Source organism: Siniperca chuatsi, linkage group LG12 (assembly GCF_020085105.1).
Source record: "Siniperca chuatsi isolate FFG_IHB_CAS linkage group LG12, ASM2008510v1, whole genome shotgun sequence".
In the NCBI taxonomy this organism is placed as follows: domain Eukaryota; kingdom Metazoa; phylum Chordata; class Actinopteri; order Centrarchiformes; family Sinipercidae; genus Siniperca; species Siniperca chuatsi.
In genome coordinates, this window is record NC_058053.1 from 14,452,610 (window position 1) to 14,477,200 (window position 24,591).

Sequence of the window (24,591 nt, forward strand, 5' to 3'; positions counted from 1 at the left end):
GTTCAATTTGCAAACTGTTCTAAGCTTCTGTAATCAGTAGTAGTCACAAACATAATGGGGAACATAAACAAAAGCATTCAGTCAGTGATGAACGTGCATGAAAGACAACCTGACTTTACAATCATTTTCACAGCTCACAAATGTTGCTGCAGCATATAGGAACACCATGAATGGTTGTTGTTCATCATAGGACAAAGTGACAGGGTGGATTTTGCCAATCCATCATTAGGTGCAACATTCCTTTGTGTCAGAAAGTCTCCTCTAATTACTTCTTGCCTGCAGCTTTGCAATACAAAGCCTCTTCACCTTAAGCGCAGCAGGCAGAGCGCTCCATGAATCCTCAGCCAGTCTGCACAGGACCAGAAACCACACCAGGAGGAGTACGCTAAAAGGTCATCTCCACTAGTGAATCGTCAGATGGTCAACTCTTGGGGTTTGAAAGGTGAAGTACCACCTACAGCTTCCAGTTATTTATTTTCTGAAAGATAAATAGCATGTCACTCACCTATTGGTTGCAACCCCCAAGTATAATTAAAGGAAACAAATTAAATAGCCAACGAAAGGTACTCTAAATCTAGTGCACTAACAGGTTACTGTGAGGCCCTCAACTACTCGTACTAACTGCCTGTACTTTGGAGATGTTTCATATCTGATTCAAATCTAAAAATGGAGTTCATATGCGTTGCTCATATTACTCTCTGGATGGTATTATGGAGATATTGTAGAGCTTTTATCCTGTGCTAACTGTATTAAAGTTAGCCAATTTTCATCGATTGGCTGAGGTTTCTGTTGAGAATCCTGTGATAATCCACTGTTTCTTAAGTAAAACAGAACAGGATACAATTTCTCCTTTTCTAGCATTTCTACGCTACTTGCCATTGCTTGGTAATTTTATAATTCATTTAGAAAATCTCCGACCTTTTAGCCCTTTTTCCTCAGGCAGGGCTGTTATGGTCATTCCATAGTCCAGGGTGGAGACCAAAGGTGACCAGGCCTTTGCCATTAGAGCCTTTAAACTTTAAAGCACACCTGTGGAATTTCTGCTGGCATCAGTTTTGTTATACCACCTCTTAAAAAATGCTTTTAACCCTGTTTTGTTGTTGTGATTTTGTCTATATAATTGTATATCAAACATTTTTCTGTAAGCTTTACTGACTTAATGAACAGATTTTAAAAAATTGGAGATTTAAAAAATACAGCTGACTCTATGCCAAATTCTCAGAATGTATGTACAGTATAACTTTCTCACTCATCTCTGCTCACTGTGGTCAAAACAAACTGCTTTAAACCAATATTATCCAAGGCTCACCTCACAAAACTTAGTCTAATACATCATCACAGACATATTATTTTCAAATTTCAGCAAACACACACAACGTTGCTTCACTATAGCAAACATATCCTAGTATCCTTCCCCTGCCCTGAGGGCAGAGCGGGAGTCTTGGCAGGGCTCCACGGGATCTGGTCTGTCGGTGCCTCCTTATAAAAGAGGAGTGAGTGTCTCAGGGTCTCTCACTCTCTGCTCAACAGAATCACTGACACTGCTGCTGCTGCTGCTTCTACACAATCAATGAGATAACTGGAGCTCACTGTGCACTCCGGTCCTCTGCTGTTCCTGCTGCCTTTATCCTGCTGCATTGTGGGCTGCTCTCAAAATAGGACACTGAAATACTAGAAATTGCAGCATTTCCAAAGGAAGTTGGACTGTGAGTCGATGTGAAGACAGTTGCTCAGTTATTTAAAGGATATACTCCACTTTCAAAACAAAATAATATTCAGCAATTTAGTATGACTTTTAACTTGAAACTGTTTTCTGAAATGTCCTTAAACTTAGAAGATGAAATGTATGGATGCACAAACTGTTCCACTCTGATTTCATGCAGAAAGTACTTTTGTGGACATTGATCGATTTTGAATTGTTGTTGCTATTTTTCTCCACAGCTGGGGCAAGGATGTTCCCCTCCTTTACGTCTGTGCTGCTGGTCACAGCACTGACCAGTGTCTGGGCCCAAGACTTTTATGAAGAGAGGAAAATTAACAAGAAATCCAGGGCCAAACCGCTGGCTGCAAATATTCATGATGGACAAGGTAAGAAAATGAATGAAAAATACTATGAATTAAAATAGTTTTGGTGCAGGAAATTCATCATCATGTTGCTTCAGTTTTATATTTTGTGTTTTGTGTGTGTATGCTTTCCTTTATTTTGCTTACTCAATCTATTACAGCACCAAAAATCACAAGCCTGAACTTGTTCATGCCTTACTCTGATTGTACTAATCTACAGTTTCTCTCCTCTGTGTGAAGACTTATAGATTTGTAAGAAAAAAAATACATAATTTTGACATGAAGTTCAATAAAAATGTAGTCACTTAGTGAAAGACACCAGTAAACATGTTGTGTTGCCAATAGAGAGAGTCCTTCATCCTGTTCTGTGTGCACACAGCCATTCTAGATGAGGACTGCAGCTTGGAGCTCTCCTTCCTGTTGGACAGCTCTGAGAGTGCCAAGGACAATCATGAGCAGGAAAAGCAGTTTGCTATGAACATGGTGGACAGACTCCAAGGGGTAAGGCTGCAGACCGGCCGCAGCTTGAGCTTGAGGGTGGCTCTGCTGCAGTACAGCAGTCATGTTATCACAGAGCAAACCTTCAGAGACTGGAGGGGCACAGAGAACTTCAAGACCCATATAGCTCCCATCATCTACATCGGGCACGGCACCTACACCACCTACGCCATCACCAATATGACCAAGATCTACCTGGAGGAATCCAGCCATGGTACCATAAAAGTAGCCGTGCTGCTTACAGATGGCATTTCACACCCGAGAAACCCTGACATTTTCTCTGCTGTTGCTAATGCCAAGAACCAGGGCATCAAATTCTTCACTTTGGGCATCACCTGGGCAGCCAACGAGCCAGCCAATGTAGCCCAACTCCGTCTACTAGCCAGCTCCCCGGCCTCCCGCTTCCTCCATAATTTACAAGACAAAGACATTGTTGAAAAAATCGTCACTGAGATTGTGAGTATAATCCCGTGTCTTTCAGCAGACAACATTGAGAAGAAAGGTCATGTATTTGCTTTGAATAAACATCTATTCAGAGTTGACACATGGACAGACTTGTTCAGGTATTCGTATAGAGATGGAATGATGGCAATGCTCTGGAGAAACAAATGAAAGAATGTCTGTGACAGCTCTGGATAATAAGCTTTTTACACAACTTTAGGAAAATACTGCTTGACATCTGCATGTGTATATCCACTTGGATTTTCTTTGTCTATCAACCTCGCATTACATTCCTTTAAGGAGGTTTTAACAGTGATATTCTCTACAGTAACACATGACTTGCATTTAGACATGTATTTATTACACTGTGACTCCTCTGTCACTGACTATAACTCATTATTCTTAAAGAACGTGTTCTTAACGTTGAAGTATCCAGGAATGTTATTTGTCTTTGGCTGAACAAATCTCATTTGGGACTGCAATATTGCTACAATTCAAATTCTGTCAGATATTAATCAGCTTTTGTTCTCTTTGCAGACCAGCTTGGCTGATGAAGGGGTAAGTATCATTACAATTAGACAACTCAGAATCTTTTGACATTTAATAATGTGTAATTGGGTGAAAGTGCCCACTTTGACTGTATAGAATTACATGACAGCTTAGCAAACATGTCTATTTTTTTTAAGTGCCCTCTGGCTCAGAGATGTGCTTGTGAGAAAGGAGAGATGGGGCCAAGCGGGCCTGCGGTGAGTATTTAGCCCCAAACTTTTCCATATAACCAAAGAGCATTTTCCTTTCAAGTGTCAGAAGTTGGTTTGTCAGAAGTAAAAGATTCCTGAAATGTTCCTCTGCAGAGAGATCTAACACGATCCTGATATTTAAGGAAAGGTAATTGTGCAGTTTTGAACAATCAGGATAATTGCTTTTCCCCCTCTCAGTATAGGTTGCAGGCATTTGCACAAGCAGAGTAAGTGGATAGATGGCCCTGTCCCACATTCTAAAAGCACATCTATGACAACAGGAAAAGGAGAGGAAAGACTTTGGTCTGACATTCCCAGAGAAATATGTGTGTTTGCACTCTGTGTGCCCAGTCTCAGTCAGTTATTGTGCATTTCTCATGTAACATAAGATGTCCCCCATGGAAACCAGATACACCACATTTAGAGCTCCACTCCCATTAAAACTGGACCTTTGGCCACCATAAATCTCACACACAACTCCTACTGCCACAGTCAGTTACGCAGGGATAGAAGGACCGCAGTATGGAGTACCAGATATTACACATCATTTCTGTGTGATGCTAGAAGAAGCCTGTCCCCTTCTCAGATAATAGACAGCTCAGGTAATGTCAAGCTTTCTGGCAGACCTGGCAGATAATCAGGTTGCTGACAGACAGCTGCATGGCCATTAACCAGGTGCTTTCTCCTCAGAGAGATTCTTCAGATTCTTACACTCAGACTAGGAGGCTCTCATAATTGCACTCATTAGTTTAATGGTCACAAACTAGCGATTCCTGGTGGATAGCAACTGACACACACTGTCCAGGTGCAGCTCAAGACAATGGCCCCTGGCCCTGTGGACAAGACACCTCATGCCCATATATGGCTTCAGCTGTCATACAGCCCTCACATCCACGAACACACATATAACACACATTCAGAGATCAGTTACCCTTTTCCCCCTCTGTCTTTCTCAAACAATGCCTGTCTAGAGGGGAGGAATAATTTTAATGCACACCAAGAAGAGAGCAAAATGTCAATGGGAGAAATGTATCAAATCTCAACCCTGACTTTGTTTCATTCTTCAGGGGAAAAAAGGTCGCCCCGGAGAAGATGGAGCCCCAGGGCTTAAAGGGCACAAGGTGCGTGCTTTTTGACGGACATATGAACTATGAATTTCCTAGCTGGCGGGCTCTTTCAGGAGTTATATAATACTTCCTGAGTGCTCCACACATAAATTTTATGTTTCAATTTTGGAAAAAGTTGTCAGGCTTCCTAAACTGAGTCATCCAATATTTGTAAATTGTAAAGTATTTGGTAAAACTTGATGAACGAATGTTTATAAGCCCATAGTTAACAGTGGTACTAGTCATTTGTAACAGATCTGTACATTTTTAGTAATGGCATTAGTTCAATATTTGTATTTTATTTTTAAGACATAAAATATTTGTGCTTATAAAATAAAACATGACCTGCTGTACTGCACATGCACAACTTTTCCGAGAGTTCACAAAGATAAAGAAACCATCATCTGTATCATTAACAATGAATATTTAATCATGTCCAAAAGGATAGTGATCTGTTCATGGGTAAGTATTATTAAGATGCACTCAAGAAACAAACTCTATAGTGCTCTTGAAGAAATAATGTTGAAGTCTTCAAATGTATACGAAAAGCAAACTCAGGCACTTATGTGTATAATGAACCTAACTGACATTACTATATGTGATTACAAATAAGTTCATGCTTTGCAGTTGTTTGCCTCTTACTTATACAAAACCATTTCTATCACTTGTAACTTTTCTTCTTTCTCTTCACCAATCTCCGGTAGAGTACCACAAGGTTAGATTTTAGTCCCTATTTTATTCTCTTTGTATTCTCCCACTGGGCTCAATTTTTAGAAAACACTTATCACTGTCACATTGACGATATGTAGCTGTACCTTCCCTTGAAAACTGGTGATACCCATTGGTGACCAAGTCCGTGCAGATACTGTACACATGTCAGACATATAGTCATCATTGCAACCTCTACCTAAAAATTCAACAAATAAACTCTGTTGTAAGCTTTTTCAAAATTAAAATGTTCTAACATTTAAGGATTTAGACAATGTGTTACATGCATTCTATTTCTTTACATCTTTACAATTTTTGTGTGAGTTAGCCTTGGCAGCCTGTATTCGCCTTCCTTTGCTGGCTACCAGTCAAATATAGGACTGATTTTATGGTCCTTTCATTTGTTTTTTAAGCACTGCATATTGTAGCACACATTTATATTTCTGACAACCTCCGCCCCTATTCCACCTCCACACCTCTAATCTAACAGCAATCAAGCATTTGCCATTGCTGCACCAAGTCTGTTTTATAGTTTATCCTCACTCCCCTTCTATTGGCATTTTTAAAGTCTGCCAAAAACCCATCTTTTAACCTTAGTGTGTCTATTACTTTTTATATTCTGTCCATTTTATCGCTTGTGTTTCTGTGTGCTGTGCTCTCATAGTTTTTATATTTTTAGCATTTGTTGTTTTAAAATATGCTTTATATTGTAAATAATATTAACTAGACATGAAATACTAAGCTGTTAGACATTATTAGGATATGATTGATAAATTATGAATATTCTAGCAAGCTAATTTATTCAGCATTAACTCATTATTTATCTCAAATTAATTTAATGTTTGCTTTTAGGGCTTATGCATACAGGCATATTCATTTTAAAATGAATAAAGTTATTAGTCCATTAATGTTGTTGTTACCTGTATATATCTGCAATTTCACTGTTCATTCTTTGTTAATGTATTTACCTACAGTACCTAATGTATTTACCTACAAGGTAGGTAATGTATTTACCTACCTTGGATAAACTCTTATTCATTGATAGAATAAGTCAGCGTGCTTTCTGTCATATCAGGGTGAAGCAGGACTAAGTGGTCTACCCGGGCGAGAGGGTGCTGAGGTAAATGCTACTATTCATGGCATGAAAATATTCATTATTGTGTCTTTAGTTTGTTCACACATAACATGTCATTAATTTTATTTGCAGGGAAAACCAGGTTACAAAGGAGAGAAGGTAGGTAATTTAGATTAATGTCAATGATAACATTTTATTTTGTTGGAAACAATTCAAGCCTGTGCAATACTTGTAATTTCCACACAGGGTGAGAGGGGTGAGTGTGGCACTCCGGGAATCAAAGGAGACCGGGTACGGCAGCACTGTTGACGCTACACATAGAGAATATTATGTTTTCAGTTGGATAATTCCTACTTACTGTACATACTGTGTTTGATCTTGTGGTCTCTCTCTTCCCTATGTGATGTGCTTCAGGGTCCTGAGGGTTCAGTTGGAACAAGAGGACTTAGAGGTCTGCAGGTAAGTAATATTTTAGTAGTAAAATATGCAACTCATGTGTTTATAGAGCTGGTCTATGATAGTTAACACTTATTGTTACACTATATTGTTTTGACAAGCAGACAAAAGAGAGAGATGTTTTTAACTTGAAAGAAAGGGGCACTCGGGTGTACTTGTAAGCTAGTAGATTTGTATAGTTGTGTATTATTAGAAATACCCATTGGACTGCTGTATGTGTTAGGGATACTGTGTGTCAACTCTTAAAGGAAAATCATCTTTATACAACAGAAAATAGCTGCACCGATCACCCCATCACGTCAAACATTTCCTCCTATCCGTAAAGATAAACACACATGCACACACACACACATCTAAATGTTTCCCAATCATTTCGTTATTTATGGCTGTATGTTGTTTCTGCCCAGGGGTTACCAGGACCACATGGAGACATTGGACCAGAGGGCCCTCAGGGAAAGCAGGTCAGCCCCTTTTGAACAACTTTTACTTACCTCATCGAGCACATCTGCTGTGACCTTTGCATTTCCTTTTATGATTCGTTTAAACAAGAGGTTGGAGCTTTACCACCCTGGTCTTTACCATGCAGCACAGAGGCCTGTCTGTCTGGTAATAGACCCCTGTGTGAACATGTGGCAGTGAGCCAAAGTCTTCCCCATCATTACTGTTAGTCACCAGCAGCATAGAGATGCTAAAAAAATCTCACTACAGGTTCTCCTAATGGCTTGTATCCTGTTTCTAAATACAGACTAGGAAGTGCCTACAGCGTTGTCAGCTTCTCCAACAAGATCTGCAGTTAATAACATACATGGAAAGTCACTTTATGCTCAGTGTCTCGCCATGTGAGGACATGTAGAAAGCATTTGCAAGATTAACAGGACTCTTGGTGGTCCCTATGTAGTATAATTTGTGTTAAGTCCCTAAAAAATATTCCTGTAAGACAAGCCTTTTCACATGCTCATTTTATTCATATATATTTCTTGAATATGTCTCTCACTCCACAGTCCTCGAACAAGAAATGATAACTCTTAAATTAATCGTTCAGGTGAAATTCATATGAAATGCAGTAAAATGGCACATAGAAATTACCATATTCTGTTAAAACAAGCTAAATGATTACATGGCTCTGCATTTTTTTTTTTTTTTAGATAAAAGCCAAGAAAATGTTGTAATTAATCAAAAGTTTGATGTAGTAAAGAGCTTCCAACAGTTATTTTGAGACACCTTTGTTTGGGGTTTCTTGAACTTTGAAACATTACTGGAGCTCAAGTTTGGCTCTTATTTGTCCCAACCTGCAGGAAGACATAAAATATCTCGCCCACTACCCCATTTACACGACAGCTAAAGGGTTTACAACATTATCTTCAGCTTCAAAGGCGTGTGTGTGTTTACAAATTTTGTTTAGAGTTTTCAGTGGTGCAAAATTGTGTTTTTACAAAATAAATGAAAGACAAATACACTAAATTAATATTTCAGGACTCATGTCCTTTTGCTATTTTGATACATGATTTAAGCCCCAATGCAAACTGGTGTTACATGTTTGTGATCACAGGGTGAACGTGGCTCAGTTGGCCCTCCAGGGATTCAGGGGGAAACTGGTATTGGACTTCCTGGACCAAAAGTAAATGGATTACCCTCTAAATATTTTCTTGCACATTGTGATTGTTTATTTGTTATCTGCATTTCTTTGGGTTTCTATTATTAAATTAAGTTACTATATAAATCTGCAGGGTGACATGGGATTCCAGGGCCGACCAGGTCCTCCTGGTCCTCTTGGAGTGGGGGAACCCGGCCTTCCTGTAAGTGATGAAGAAGCAGAGTCTGTGCTATGGCAAATTGTTGAATGTTTTTGTGTCTGTGTTTTCCATATTTGTTTCAGTGGAAAATGTGATCTGTTGAGAAAGCCCATAAAGGTACTTTGACCTGAGCACTGTTTGGGTGACATATTTGGCTTTGTTTACAGGGACCTCAAGGACCACAAGGTGTTCAAGGGGAAAAAGGACCCCAAGGCGAGGGGTTTCCCGGACCAAAGGTATTATTTATACTCATCAAAACAATAGTAACATTGTCGAGGTCAAAACTAGAACATACCACAATGTTTTGCTAATGTTCTCTTAAGCACTTAACCCCCAGTGAAGCTGCTCAGGTGTAAATATGTGGAACTGCGTACATCTCATGCACAATGCTGCTGGAAACACAATTAAAGCTTAAATTAAGCAAACCTTAAATTAAAGTAGTCAGTAAATATCTGAAAAACTAGAAGTTGCTGCACTCTAACACTATCTAAGGTTACGGATCAATACTTTGATGCGGCATTTCCCCTATATTCGTTATATCTAATAGTTGACAGGAAACATTGGGAGAGAACAGAGGGCATGACATGCAACAAAGGTCCCCAGCTGGAAATGAACCCATCCTTTGATTTAGTCTTTGGCTCTGCTTATCTTTCAGTTATATCAAAGGTTAATTCTATTGAGTGATTTTGCCTGTGTTTCCATCTGTGTTGCTCCCATACTGAATGTGATGTCAACCTGATATTAATATAAAATTAGACGCTGCAGATATTCTTTAATTGATGAGCAGGACATATTTGTTAAAAAGCAATCATATATTATTACTACTTAATCCAAATTAGCCATTACCAGTAACTAACTTTGACCATGTTCAAAACCTACTTGCATATACATTGCATGAATCAGTTGCTAGAGTACTAAAACATAAGCTGCTGTTAAATAATGTGTGTAGCTGGCTTTACTCACAGATATAACTCTCAGACCCAAAAATACACTAACAAAAAAGCACATTGGATATCTGGGCCATTCTACAGTTCATGGCCTGCATCTGTCAAAACCAGATCTCACTGTGATCCAACTGACTGACTCACAACTCAGGTGTTCACTCTAGCGTTACTACTCTGTTGTTGATGTGTTAAGCCTGTAAAAACAGTATTTTCCCCCATGCTGCAACATGCTGCACTGTGGGACATATGGTTTATAATACACTCTGCAAATACCCCATTCAAAAAGAGATGGCTGGGATTCAACCTAGAGTTTGACAAGATATGCAAGACTGGGTGCAATGGTATATGGCTTACAGTATAAAATATGCCTGGAGGTTATTATTGACAACAGCATGTCTTGCTGTGCAGCAAACACAAAAAAAACCTAACCACAAAGAAGTGAGATTATTTCTAATGCCCAAGTAAGAGTAAAACGAATTGCATCAATACCTCTCACAAGACAGAACTTGTGGGTAAAATTGACAATGGGAGGAGCATATTTATGTGGTGTATGTGATTCTCTGTAAAGAAATGGAAGTACACTTTTATTTGTTAAAGAAAGCTCTTGGAAAATGAATACCGGAAATGTCCTCAAGCAACTACACATCTGTTTGACCTGTTCCAGACTTCCTATCTGTTATAGATTTTACTCCTCTGCTGACTTCTACCGCTTGTAAAAAGGGATCAGAGTGCTTCTGTCAGAGATCAAAGCCTCTCTTCTCGACACGCACACACACAAAGTTAGTATGATCAGCTCTGCGTGTCTGATTTCAATACACTTGGATGGTGCTCCCATCAGCAACCTCTTCACTTCATAATTCACTGAAGAAGACAGGAAAAAAATGCTTCCATTCCTTGTGCATAGGATCATTTTTTTAATCAATCACAAGAGGGTAACAGGAGCCAACATGCTCTTCTGCAACACTCCATTCACTGAGAACAATGCAGACTTGGCTGTGACCCAATGGCAAGTGGCTGTGATGTAACTGACAGGGATGACCTGGTTTTGTTCCACAGGGGGATCGGGGGCTCCCTGGACCGAGCGGGCCAAGGGGACAGCAGGGTGCAGGAATCAAAGGAGAAAGGGTGGGTTATAAATTTATCATCTAACAAAGAGAATATACTGCAAACACTACGGTCTACACAACAAAGACTCAAATTAAATCCATGAGGGAACCCAACTGTCCTCCAGGCTTCAAGACAGGCTAGTCAGAACACTAGACTATTTATGTAATTTATGAATGATCCGAACTGGGTATTTCCTGTCTGCCAAAATGGACAGACTCTGTTCATAGGTTACTCTTGAGTAAAGTACCTCAAGTGTGACAGTCCTGGTATAAAGTGTATTACAGGCAAGGTAAAGAGGCAGTTCACTTGGTCTTTGTTCAAAAACAAGGTCAGCAACAAGTAAGTAGTCAATGAAGGTAAACAAGTCCAAAAAACAGGCAGAGATTACTACTAAGGAATATTAAGCGGAGAATGTGAAAATGTATTAAGACGAAGCTGAACCCATGACATCAAGATTCAATTTTGTGTGCTTTGTTTTTCTGTACGATCGTTCTTCTGGTGCCACACTTTGCCTCTAGCCTTATATTATTATTCTCATTTACTCAGTACAGTGTTAACAGTGAAAATAATGTCTAACTGGGAATATTATCAGATCTAAGGTTTTTCAGCACTATATTGGTGGTGCTGTTTTGTTTTTATTAACACCGTATTTCTATACATTATATAGGTTAAAAAAAAGCACACCTATGTAGTCAACGGAGTCACTGAGTATTAAACTGACTATTGTGTTTTACTTCCAGGGTGAATTGGGGCCTCCAGGTCTTCCGGGGCTAACTGGACTGACAGGAGTGGGCATACAGGGAGAGAAGGTCGGCAAAATGTCTCCATCTATGTTTTCACAATGTTACACTGACATAAGTACATAGAGTAATAGGATATTCTGCACTGAAAGCCCTCTAATCTTTATTACTGCTCAGGGAATCGAGGGTCCAAGAGGTCCACCAGGAGTCAGAGGACTTCCAGGAGAGGGTTTACCTGGATCTAAGGTTTGTTAAAACACCTACTGTATGAAATGCAATGCATGTGCTTGTATGGTCAGAGAGAGCTGGCACAATGGTTAACATTGTTAACAGGTCAGTCTAGCTTTACAATTAGATACTGTCCTCTCACTTCATTGTGAAGCAGGGCGAGTCAAAAGAGATTTTCCATACATCAATCAATCAGTCAGGTTTCCTGTTTGTTATAAGTATGAAAGAGAAAGGACCTGAAATTACACAATTACTGCAAATCAACTGTATATAGGGTACGGTTTTTAAGTATTTAGGGTGGTTTCTAAAGTTGTAATAGTGCTGATTTAATTTTCAGATTTAATATAATATGGATATAACATCACGTTTGTTATCGTAAACAGGGTATAATGTTTATATATTGTACAATATCACATTTTAAAGGTGCCGCCAAACAGTAAACTAGACAAACAACATGCCAAACAAGTACAGAACTCGCAGGTTTGTTTCTTTATTTTAATAATTAGCTATGTCCTCATGCTTTTTCTATTTCTAGGGAGACCAAGGTTTACCCGGAGAGCAGGGAGCTCCAGGAGAGAGAGGCATTGGTGAGCCTGGTCCAAAGGTAAGACAACGATTGTCCTGAACCAAACAAGTCAATATAGCTATGATCTATATTTGCATATGGGGAGTGCCAATGTACTGAATCCATCAAAAACCAAATAATACTATTCTGCTGTTACAGGGAGAACCAGGATCAGCTGGTTTGAGTGGCCTGCATGGTCTTCCAGGAGAGGATGGAGCTCCAGGACAGAAGGTAAAGTACATTATGCCAACTCTGTGGAAAACTTTTATCCCAGTTTCTTAGTAGTATCTGGACATCTACCTTCTTTTCATTTGTTTCCAGAATTATTTGACCCAGCTGAAGGTTTAAAAAAGGATTGTTTCTATGTCTCATCTACCTTTCTTCTCTTAGGGGGAGCCTGGTTTACCTGGTTTAAGAGGTCCTGATGGAGCACAGGGAATTGGCACTCAAGGGGAGAAGGTATGCTTTAGATTATATATCCTTCTTTAGTTCAGAATTTATATGATAACAACAAATAACAAATGTTAATCAGATGATGTGTGCTGTAATCCCTCCCAGGGTGACCAGGGTCTGAGGGGCATCCGTGGGTTACATGGGCCTCCTGGGATCTCAGGACCCTCTGGGCCAAAGGTGTGATAGCTTCCGTGATGAAGTAGTGTGAGCACCTTGCTGTTGAAGAACCTTTGAATAGAGCCAAAAAAAAAGTCCTCTGCACATTGTCAACATGACAAGTAAGACAAACATGAATTGGATCTTAAGTCTCTTGCCAACTCTCACCTTTCAGGGTGAACGTGGGATACCAGGCCAGCAGGGCTTGCCAGGGCTGCCGGGACGGTCCATATCAGGTCCAAAGGTAAATAAATAAAGACGTATCATCAAACTGTCTCTTAACACAGATCTTGGCACAGAGGTAGACAAGCAGCAGGCAGCCAGAAGTACTGCCAGATATTGTCTGATGTGCACTGAAATGCTTCAAAATCTTGTTGCCGCTATTCATTGCTGTGACTTTATTGTCTTGTCTCCAGGGTGATGTAGGCCCTCCTGGTCCCTCTGGTCCTATTGGGGAAACAGGCCATGGATTACCTGGTCCAAAGGTAAACACTGTAATTTAATTATTTTTTTAGAACATTTATTAATAGTATTGTTCTAATCAGCATAATGTTGTTGGTCTTCATCACTAAATTTTGTTTAACCAGGGTGATCGTGGTCATCTGGGTTTACCAGGTCCAGTTGGTCCAAAAGGCGAAGGTAGCTCCGGCCCTATGGTGTGTATCATCAACATTTTGCACATAGTAAAAGTCTGTAACCAGTAAATCCTGTGCAAGTTGGCACAGTCTAGACTTATTTTACGTACTTATTTTAGGGTCCTCCAGGCATGCCAGGCTTACCGGGCGAGCCGGGCCTAGAAGGAATAGGAATTCCTGGTCCTAAGGTTTGTGTCTACATGTTTTTTGGTTTGTTTGATTGTCTGTTTTTTGCATGTGTGTGTGTGTATGTACAGGGATGCTCACAGTGCATTTGATAATTTAATGTCTGTTTCAGGGTGACATTGGCTTTAGAGGATTGCCAGGTTTGCCTGGCCCATCTGGAGAGGGTTTACAAGGACCACCTGTAAGAAAGACTAATAACAGCTAATTAATATTCAAATCTGAATCATAGCTGATAATAAATACAGAAATTAAACCTTTGACAATATATAAGATTAGAAGTTGTACTATGATTATTGACTATATGCAAAGTTGTAGGTTGTTTTTGTCATAAACCAGTGGTCTGATTACTTTTAAACATTTGTTTTAAGGGTAATGTTGGGAGGTCAGGACCTCCTGGTCCAACTGGACCTCCGGGAGAGGGCATTCAAGGCCCAAAGGTAAATGATAGTGCTGTCTTTCATACACTTAACCAAGCTCTTCATAATCAGGATTAATTCGCATTTGTACTTTCTTGTTCATTGCAAGTAAGAGTGAAGCAATATAATGTACTTAACTGGTGCTGACATGTTACACAATAGAACTGCCTGACAAACTAGCTGCAGGACAAAACTTAATAATTTATGATCTACCGAGAGTGTGGAACAGTCCTGTATGATTCAGTAAAACTAAAATCTAATTTCAGGGTGAGCCAGGATCTCAAGGTATGACTGGGCCTAGAGGGCCTCAAGGAGATGGATTTCCTGGAGCTAAGGTGATGGATTTATACATATCTTTTAAACATTTTATTGATATCTGATGAACTGGTCTCTGACTAATGAATTACGCTTCCCTTGTTACAGGGTGATCGTGGATTACAGGGTGAGAGGGGAATGAAAGGTACAAAAGGAGACTTGGGAGATCCCGGAGTCCCTGGTGAAGGGGTAAGCAAAACAGATCTTATTCTCCACTTCCTCAAATAAATAATCAAACTGCCAATGTTAAGTCACAACGAAGATACACACTGTATCTTTTTGACTTGACATTATACTACCTGGACCAATGACATTAATCATAGGAAAAACTGCTGATAAATAACATGTGACAGACCCTTAAAGTTACTCTGTGATGCATGTTTTCTTTGGATGGCCTTCTTAATTTAAGTTCCTTGTCCAATGTACAGAGAGGCTGTTTCTCAAATGGGCTATCTAAACTGTGAAATGAGGGTTACAAAGCCTCTGCTAGAATAGATACTGTACCGCTCAATCTAGAACAGAGAGTTTAAATTAGTGTATGTGCCCCATATGAGAACACGTATACTGTTCAAACTGATTAGTTGTTTGTTATCATCCCATCCATTATCTTAATCTACATCCACAATCCTATTAGACAGAGATAGAACTATTTTTAATAACACGCTACATAAACAGTGATATTGTTTTCAACTTTTGTCATATCCCAGGGGAGGCCAGGAGCAAAAGGAGAACCAGGCCTCACAGTAAGTTCATCAATTCAACTAATGTTTGAGCATTCAATACATCATAGTGATTTTGTACTAATATGTAAGTTCTCATTTTTTTAGAGAGAAGACATTATTAAGCTGATCAAAGAAATCTGCGGTAAGACTACAAGCCAAGTCTAGTTTATTGGTACAACCGTTAATAAGTAGCTGGTTTCTAAAGGGAAAGCATGTGGCAATGGATAATGTGCAATGATATCAGATATACAGTATCTTTGGACTGACAAGTGGCATAAATGTAGAGCCAAAGTATGAAAGGGGTTTTATTGTCAAATGGTTCAGATTCTGACCACCATTTTATAAGCTACAATTTTTATAGCAGCATTAATTGATTTAATTTGGGCACTTGGGGGCAAAACTGTTAACCTATATTATCACCTTCTGAAAATACATATTGCAAACATGTTCGCAAATAGTTTCCCATTTATACATCCAGCAGACCTGGAGCGGCATTAGCATTCATTTGGATTCATGTTTGTGTCCACCTGACAAATGTAAGTCCAATATTCACTCTCCTTTTAGCTCTGTTTTGGTCTTCACAAACTCCGGAGAAAAATATCATGAGCTGCTAAAGAGCTGTTGTCCGGTGATAATTCTCTGTGGGTTCATCACAGCGAGCGACATCTTTCACATTACACATAGTTATTTGATCCATTGTTACGATAAAAATATTGATTAGTGCAGCTTTAAAACTGTCATTAAGTAAGTATAGGACAGTAGTCAAGTAGTGACAGTATTTCATTGTTTTCAGGATGTGGCATCAAGTGCAAAGAAAGACCAATGGAACTTGTGTTCGTCATTGACAGCTCAGAGAGCGTCGGCCCCGAGAACTTTGAAATCATCAAGGACTTTGTCACCAGGTTGGTGGACCGGACCACAGTTGGACGCAACGCCACCAGAATCGGACTGGTCCTCTACAGTCTGGATGTCCATTTGGAGTTCAACTTGGCTCGCCACATGAGCAAACAGGACGTTAAGCAGGCAATCAGAAAAATGCCTTACATGGGTGAGGGCACCTACACTGGTACTGCCATCAGAAAGGCGACTCAGGAGGCTTTCTTCAGTGCTCGGCCTGGAGTCAGAAAAGTAGCCATCGTCATCACCGACGGTCAAACTGACAAACGAGAGCCTGTCAAACTTGACATAGCCGTGAGGGAGGCTCATGCTGCAAACATCGAGATGTACGCCCTGGGGATTGTCAATTCTTCTGATCCTACGCAGGCTGAGTTCCTGCGAGAGCTCAACCTCATTGCCTCTGACCCCGACAGTGAACACATGTACCGTATTGATGACTTCAATACTCTACCAGGTGATAATCACAGTCAGGTGTTGTAAATATTATACCTTCAGCAGTGTGTTCATTAAAATATATAGCTACAATTGCTTTCAGCTGAGAGGCTGTAAAGTGTGTAAATTGATTCCTTAATTTCTCTTTTCAGCACTGGAGTCAAAACTTGTCAGCCAGTTCTGTGAAGATGAAAATGGCGCCCTTATTTACAATCACATTACAAATGGACACTGGAACGGCAACAATGGGCATGGGCATGGTATTAATGGAAACAATAGACATGGAGAGAACACCAATGGATATTATGGCTATGGCAATAATGGTTATGCTTATGAAAACCATGGATATGGGAACAACGGGAATGGTTACAATTACCAAGATAAAATCCAAAATCAAAGACGCACCAACAGCCGAGGCCGAGGAGACACTTTCACGCTGCCCATCAGTGCTGATCCTCTCCCTGTTCAGGTCTTTGCTGAAAACTCAATCTGTATTGTTTTAATTTAAGTATGCTGTTGTATTATTTTTTGCTGATGGTACATAATTCATCACAATACTGACACATTTTATGTTGTCGTCTTACTCTAGGTGGTGGAAGATGATGATGGTGAAGATTTAGACCTGAGAGCCCATGTGCGGGGCGGCAATACTGTAGCTGCAGTTAACAAAACAACATCTTTATCGCCTGTGAGAGAAAAAAGCTCCGTCTCCAGTGAGGCAGTCATATCATCATCTTCATCGTCGTCCACGTCTTCATCCTCATCTGCAACATCTTCGTCGACACTGGGCTCAGCTTCATCATTAAACTCAAATCAGTTGCAGCCCGTGGTGAGTCCAGTCCTGCCTGAAGGTGAGTACTGCACTCCTGCTCTATAGGCCTTTTTCACAGAGGACATTTTGACATGTCACAGTAGGGAAGCACAGGTGTAAATAATAAAATCTATGATGGCTGCATTCCAGTTAGCTGCATCGGTTTCAGGGTCCTGGTATTGTGCATGCTGGCTCACGGCTTACTGAGACAATTAAATAGAACAGAGCCATCTTTATTATTATTATTATTAACACCTGTGCTTTTTCTACTATGAAGTCAAAATATTCTTTGGAAAACATGCATCTCACATACCATTTCTTCTTCAGAGGCCCCTCTTCGTGATCCCCGCTGTAACCTCAGCTTGGAACAAGGCACCTGCCGAAACTATAGCATCCGCTGGTATTATGACAAGCAGGCTAATGCCTGTGCACAGTTTTGGTATGGAGGCTGTGGTGGAAATGACAACCGTTATGAAACAGAAGATGAATGCAAGAAGACTTGTGTTATATTCAGAACAGGTAACTTTTGTAGTTTTTTAACAGAAAATGTACACATTCTCTTTTTATTTTTATTTTCTGAATATTATACTGTCTTGTCCCCCAGCAGGATAAAAGAAGCCATCAGAAAGTGGACTTTACTACTCTACAATCTGCTGATTCGTTATTTCAATCATGCATTATGTCAGTTGTGTTCAGAACATTTAATGCACTGTTGTAACAATTCTGTCCTCATGTACAAATGCGTTTTCTGATCAAAGAGCAAAGCACTGCTAAAAAGTGACCAACTGAATCAAAAACCTGAAAAACTGCTGACATGTTGTTGTTTCAACCCAATGAATGACTGACTGACAATTAAGATCAGCTTCTACAAAAACAGACTTTATTACCTCAAAGAAATTGTATTGTGCTTGCCAGAGGAAAGCCTTTATTCAGGGTTTGGCTGCCCTGGCTTGACAACTACAGAAACTTTATTACAATTAAAAATGAACCTGTAGATCATTCTTATACCTCTATGAGCCACATGCTTGAACTGAATATATTTCTAGCAAGACATCAATAATAACTTGTTTGTTTACCTTGTGTTGATATGATTTGCTGAAACATGCTGAGTACTTTTGTGTGCGTTCTGTTTGTTAATATTACAATGTGTCCATTCGAGGTATAACTGGCAGCAGGGTCATTTCTGTCTGGGTACGACTTTCAGAGGTCTTCTGCAAATGTCATCTTGTGATGAAGATTGAGGCTTTCTGCCATGCATCCATTAAAGGCTTTTCTATTTGGGCAGTGTGTGTATATCTGAATAAATGATTTGTATGTTTTTAAATAATAAAATATAAAATAATGGTTGCCTGTTTTGTATGTGTTTATTAAGCAAAATAACCAGTATCACTATTAACATTATAACCATCATCATCTGTGTCCACCCTCCTTTGTGTTCTTAGTAGTAACAGAAGATACAGGTCGGTTGGTGGCCTAAATATGTTCTTTTAGTTCAGCTTTTTTTAGTATAGTTTTACACTGCCATCAAAGGTTTTTGGACACGAGTTTAGCTTTTTTGTTAAATCTCAAGCAATGTTATTGAATATTCACAGCAGTTAAGTTTATTATTATTTTCTTTCTAATGTAAAGCACATTGAGTTTTCCCCTTGGCATGAATTGTGCTATGATAATTAAGTACGCTTTATCTTTCGCTGTCCATGTGTTTTACAAAGCAAATGCCCCCGAAAAACATATCTTTGAGCTCTATGGCAAACAGAAACGGAAAAATATGATAGAGATTAGTGACATACTGTACTGAAATGCCTATTTAGAATTCTAGGCCATTTTCAACTTATTGAAGGTCACAAACATGCCAATATTACATAAACTTTAATATTATATAAACGTTTTGTCCTCTTATTTTGTAACAGCCAGGGGTTCTGAAACAGAAATAGCCTAATAGGCCACATCTCAATTGACGAGAATATTAAATAAAACGATAAAATTAATTAATTAATTAATACATTTAGCGTTTTACAAGCTTGTTCAGTACAAAAAATGTTTTGATGTAGGCTACTGTTTGGACACAAATTCAAGGAGTTGTGAGTCCTTAGAATATGATGTGTTCTTGCTGGCACTTTTATCAGATTAAAGATATAGTGCTCACTGGCAGAAGAGTGATTAAACAGTCCATGTTCATAATATAGGGACATTTCTGATATGATATATTGAGCAATAAGTGTATTGACAATGTATTGAAACAACTTTTGAGATTGAACAAGTTCACAGTTTTGTCCCCTTGGCTTGCCGTCTGTTGCCACGGTGATTATGACGCTAGAGAGAGATTAGCCAGTCTAACTTTTAGCTAGCTAGTAAACCAACGGTAGGTAGCCAGTAAACGTTACTAAACTAACCCGAGGGAGAGATAACCTGCAGTCATGGCATCTGTTCTAGATGCTCTCTGGGAAGACAGAGACGTTAGATTCGACATAACAGCACAGTAAGTTAACGTTACCTCACTGAAATCGTTTGGGATTATTTCACTATCGTACAAGATAGTTAGCTAAAATAGTTAGCTCAGCTACGCTAATTGGCTAACCAAAGGCAACGTCAGATAAAGTAATTCGCTGATTGATTGCTTATTGATACTAGGCTGCAACGGTTTCATTTCAAGGGGTTAATTGTGTTTAGCTTTATGTTCTGTCGTGGAAAAAACGTCTAACGGTAGCTTTATGTCACATTTGTCTGAGTGTAGAGATGTTGTAGTTTATCTTAATAAATTTCTAGCATTTACTGAGAGCCAACTGTGATACACTTACGTTAGCTGGCTAGCGTTAAATAAAGCCAAAGCGTTACAACTATCACTGATCAGTCTGTCAATCTATCACAGGCAGATGAAAACTCGTCCAGGTGAAGCATTGATAGACTGTCTGGACTCCATAGAAGACACGAAAGGAAACAACGGAGATCGAGGTAGTTAGCTATCCTGGAGGTTGACACACTATCTGTGCAACCTGTGTGTGTCTGTCACGTAATAACTGATAATGTCCACTTTTTTGCAGGACGACTGCTGGTAACAAACCTGAGAATAATTTGGCATTCTTTGGCCCTGCCAAGAGTCAATTTGTGTGAGTACACCTGCATGGTTTATGATTTATGTTTATGATTTATTTATTGCATTGTTTGATTCTGTCTCCACAAGCAGCCATCAGCTGAATGTGTTTGCCCTCTCTTGGAAATACTTGACATTAAATTACCTTTTATTAAATGGTATTATATGGACACCTAAAGGATTTAAATTATTTTTATTGTGGGTTTAACAACATTCATGTGCACCCTCCATTTAGTTTTCCTTTTTGCTTAAACCTAAACTAAACCTAAAGATTTAGTGAGTGTCCATTGCCACCAATTTCAGAATAATCCAATAGAAAATAGGCTTTTACCATTTGGTGAGATGAAGCTCATGTATGAATGTATTATGTATGTTGAAGATAATGAAAAGCATACTGAGAAACAGAATAAGAAACTAACCATTGTCAGATGTCATATCAACAAAGTGCAGAGTTAAGATCACTGGAAGAAGCCAAGTGTGAAACCATATGAAAAATCTAACCAACCTAAATGCAAATCTGTTATTTTTTTTCAGCTGTAGGTTACAACTCCATCATCAACATCACAACAAGGACAGCTAACTCAGTTAGTAAACCTTGTTTTATTTCTATAACTATTAATTATTTTATTATTATCTTAAGTCCAGAGTATTTGTCCATTATTTTTTCCATTTCATCACACACATCACATATACTGTTTATATGTTGTATATGTGAGTCTTTTTATTCACAAGTCAGTCACTTTTGAAGTGGAAAAATGTTTGTGTGTCTAATCTATGCAAGGACAAAGCCAATAACAGCAACATTGTTTTGACATGGTATTGACGTAAAAAATAAATGAAGTACATAATATATGTGATAAAGATAGATAAACATGTTAATTAATGAATTGAATGCTGTTTTCCAGAAACTGAGAGGCCAAACGGAAGCACTCTACATCTTGACAAAATCCAACAACACAAGATTTGAGTTCATTTTCACAAATGTGGTTCCAGGAAGTCCACGGCTCTTTACTTCCGTCATTGCTGTACACAGGTAAAACAACGCTGAAGGAATGTTATCTGATTATATTCTCCATAAAACGTATGTCGTACTAAATATTTTTTAATTTGGTTTTGTTACAGGGCCTATGAGACATCTAAAATGTACAGGGACCTGAAATTGCGAGCCGCTCTCATTCAAAACAAGCAGCTAAGACTCTTGCCCCGGGAGCAAGTTTACGATAAAATTAATGGAGTTTGGAATTTATCCAGTGATCAGGTACTGCTGCTTGAAATGTGTCTGTTGAAATTATTTTCTTCAATTTTGCATTTTTCAGTTTACTGTGTATTGAAGTGTGTGTACTTTCCATTGTCATTTTTAACAAGTAGTTGTATGAAAATGTTAGTTAACAATGTAACAAGTGGTTTTCCTCTATTAATTACATTGTTACTTGAATCTGAATTCTTCCTAAAGAGGCCACATCTAATACAAGGAAGGTTACTCTTAAATTTGATATGATTACTGGAGATAATTAGTTTGCAATATGAGTAACAGAGTTAATTTTCCTTGACTGATTGTTGGTTTTCTTTCTTTTAGGGTAACCTTGGAACCTTCTTTATCACCAATGTTCGGATTGTGTGGCACGCCAATATGAATGAGAGCTTCAATGTCAGCATTCCTTACCTTCAGATTGTAAGTACAATACACTAAATAACCTTACCTATCAAGTCCTCATTTGAGAAAAATGTGCATACAATTCATACAATTCTGTATTGCAAATATATTTGCCTTTTTGATTGATTCTAAAAACAAAAACAGGGTTCTCCTTTTTTTGTTGCTAATTCGTGGCTTAAAATGTTTTGAAAGTTTGTCTCACAAATTATACAAAATTTCAATGGCATAATAGTGTGTCGAGATACTGTAATGTAGATAATAGCATTCATAACTTTGGCTTGTCCCCTAAATTGTTATGTACCAGCCCTGTTCACATAATGTCATAATAAACATACACACCATCTATTTTATTATATTATTTTACATTATTATTTCTGTTGTAAAAACATGTATAGTTTCTCTTTAAGTTTGAGATTGTATGTATTTTAATTTTATTAATTAATTTTAGCTTTTTTTCCCCCAAAGTGGTCTATCAGAATAAGAGACTCAAAGTTTGGCTTGGCTTTGGTGATAGAGAGTTCACGCCAGGTAACCTGCTTTTCTCTACAGTTTGAGTCACATTTACCTGAACTGATCACAATATAATGATTTAATACTAGTAACAGGAGTTCCTTCTCTGTTTTTGTTGCTTGTAATACACAAATATACTCTGTCCTTTTTGTTTTTAGAGTGGTGGCTATGTGCTCGGGTTTAAGATTGACCCTGTGGATAAGCTTCAAGACGCACTAAAGGAAATCAACTCATTGCATAAGGTGTACTCTGCCAACCCAATCTTTGGAGTGGACTATGAAATGGAAGAAAAGGTACAATACTAGAATCAACACCTCAGTAGTATAACATTAAAACAAAGTGTAAACTGTTGAAACAGGAAACAAACCAACTTTAAAATTGAATTACTGTTATTTTAACTGCTGATTTTTTTTTTAATCTACATTCCCGTAATAGTTTTGAATACTCCATTGAAACTTGCTTTTTCACCAGCTCAGCTGATCTTGTTGTCATAGCGCAGTTTGTCCTAAAAATTATTTTAGCCCAAGCCGTTGGAAGAACTGACAGTGGAACAGCCTCCTGATGACGTGGAAATTGAGCCCGATGAGCAGACTGATGCTTTCACTGTGAGTGTGCCACCCTTACACTCATCAGTCCTCTGGGAGTTAATGGTTTAGTTTTCAGACTCTCAGAATAGCTGTTAGCTAATGCCCTTCAGCATAATGAACAAACATGAATTTACGTTGCCTAGTGCTCATGTTGGTGCTCATCAGACAACAGTAACATTATTACAGACAACATGTCCCAGTTATTTTGATTAAATGTATGAATTGTGTGTGTTGCTTGCCCACAGGCTTACTTTGCTGATGGAAATAAGGTAAAGTATCTCAATTAATTTTATCACCAGCTATAATTGTAAAATACTGTATGATGTATAGTATGTTGTGTTATAACATCTTTTGGGCTTTTCCAAAGCAACAAGACCGTGAGCCAGTTTTCTCTGAGGAGCTGGGCCTCGCCATTGAAAAGCTGAAGGATGGCTTCACACTTCAAGGACTGTGGGAAGTCATGGGCTGAAATAATATGAAAAACATCTGTGCTCTATGTACATATTGTGATTATAAAGGCAACAGTATATATATTTATTCATAGGTCAGGTTAAAAGTTGTACAGTTTATGCATAGATACTTCATAAAAAAGAAAATACTAAGTTACATGTATGACATTTATTGTGGGAATATTTGTATAAAACACTTGTAGTGAATAGAATGTGAAAATATAATGCAGTTTGTATTTAAATTTAATAAATGTATTTAAATAGATAGTGGAGAGTGCAATTTTTAACCTTTCATTAACATTAATGCAGTAGGTTTGTACAGTATCTCGTATACAATTCATTTGTATGTGGAAAGAACACAATGATCTCAGGCTAAATACATAACTGCACAAGGCACTAAAGTATTTTAAAGATCTAAAAAGAGGACAAACTGTCACCTCCTGTAACAGCAGCTGTTCACTGACCCTGTCTACTTGTTAGATAACTCCCCTGTGGATGTGTCACACACAAATATTGAATAACACTGTGGTGAAGTGGTCAATTCTATCAGTGAATTGTGATTCACGCCACATGTAGATGTCCCTAGAACACACACGGTTGTAGTAAATGCCAATCATATATGTGAACACATAAGTAGAGTACTGGAACAAATAGCCCTGATTAAGTGTTAGAATTTGTGTTTTGCTGTTTTTCTTGTAAAACGTTATATATTCACCCTATTAGATAGACAAGAGTAAATGAAGTGAAAAGATCATAGGTTATTTCTGTGTGGCCATATAATAATGTTATTAATCGCTATGGTGACAAGGCTC

General features: G+C 38.6%; 2 protein-coding genes across 3 annotated transcripts; both read left to right on the plus strand.

Moving 5' to 3' along the window:
- The first annotated feature begins 1,500 nt into the window (after positions 1–1,500).
- On the plus strand, positions 1,501–18,832 carry col28a2a (collagen, type XXVIII, alpha 2a). 2 transcript variants are annotated; one of them, XM_044215991.1, is made up of 36 exons: positions 1,501–1,706; positions 1,942–2,088; positions 2,444–3,018; positions 3,541–3,561; positions 3,690–3,749; positions 4,811–4,864; positions 6,633–6,677; positions 6,765–6,791; positions 6,879–6,923; positions 7,047–7,091; positions 7,496–7,549; positions 8,638–8,706; positions 8,816–8,884; positions 9,049–9,117; positions 10,882–10,950; positions 11,673–11,741; positions 11,850–11,918; positions 12,436–12,504; positions 12,625–12,696; positions 12,856–12,924; positions 13,024–13,095; positions 13,250–13,318; positions 13,491–13,559; positions 13,662–13,730; positions 13,829–13,897; positions 14,008–14,076; positions 14,264–14,332; positions 14,578–14,646; positions 14,735–14,815; positions 15,334–15,369; positions 15,454–15,490; positions 16,142–16,699; positions 16,830–17,146; positions 17,267–17,528; positions 17,816–18,007; positions 18,093–18,832. In XM_044215991.1, the coding sequence occupies exons 2-36, from the start codon at positions 1,953–1,955 to the stop codon at positions 18,098–18,100; spliced, it is 3,732 nt and encodes a 1,243-aa protein (XP_044071926.1). In that variant the 5' UTR covers positions 1,501–1,706; positions 1,942–1,952; the 3' UTR covers positions 18,101–18,832. The 2 variants fall into 2 exon arrangements, with proteins under 2 accessions (XP_044071926.1, XP_044071927.1); XM_044215992.1 differs by having other exon boundaries at positions 18,096–18,832.
- A 969-nt stretch (positions 18,833–19,801) lies between these two features.
- On the plus strand, positions 19,802–24,044 carry bbs5 (Bardet-Biedl syndrome 5). The gene is made up of 12 exons (XM_044216008.1): positions 19,802–19,967; positions 20,358–20,440; positions 20,530–20,595; positions 21,114–21,163; positions 21,485–21,612; positions 21,702–21,837; positions 22,156–22,251; positions 22,699–22,761; positions 22,902–23,036; positions 23,265–23,348; positions 23,576–23,599; positions 23,698–24,044. Exons 1-12 carry the CDS (start codon positions 19,906–19,908, stop codon positions 23,797–23,799), a joined length of 1,029 nt encoding a protein of 342 aa, XP_044071943.1. The 5' UTR covers positions 19,802–19,905; the 3' UTR covers positions 23,800–24,044.
- Positions 24,045–24,591: the final 547 nt, after the last annotated feature.

Bases quoted from the DNA above. Each gene is read 5' to 3' on its own strand.
- col28a2a (XM_044215991.1), top strand. From the start codon at position 1,953: ATGTTCCCCTCCTTTACGTCTGTGCTGCTGGTCACAGCACTGACCAGT. The intron at 12,697-12,855 runs GTAAAGTACATT...TTCTTCTCTTAG, and splicing joins ATGGAGCTCCAGGACAGAAG to GGGGAGCCTGGTTTACCTGG. The intron at 17,147-17,266 runs GTCTTTGCTGAA...GTCTTACTCTAG, and splicing joins CTGATCCTCTCCCTGTTCAG to GTGGTGGAAGATGATGATGG.
- bbs5 (XM_044216008.1), top strand. From the start codon at position 19,906: ATGGCATCTGTTCTAGATGCTCTCTGGGAAGACAGAGACGTTAGATTC. The intron at 20,441-20,529 runs GTAGTTAGCTAT...ACTTTTTTGCAG, and splicing joins AGGAAACAACGGAGATCGAG to GACGACTGCTGGTAACAAAC. The intron at 22,252-22,698 runs GTAAGTACAATA...TTTCCCCCAAAG, and splicing joins GCATTCCTTACCTTCAGATT to TGGTCTATCAGAATAAGAGA.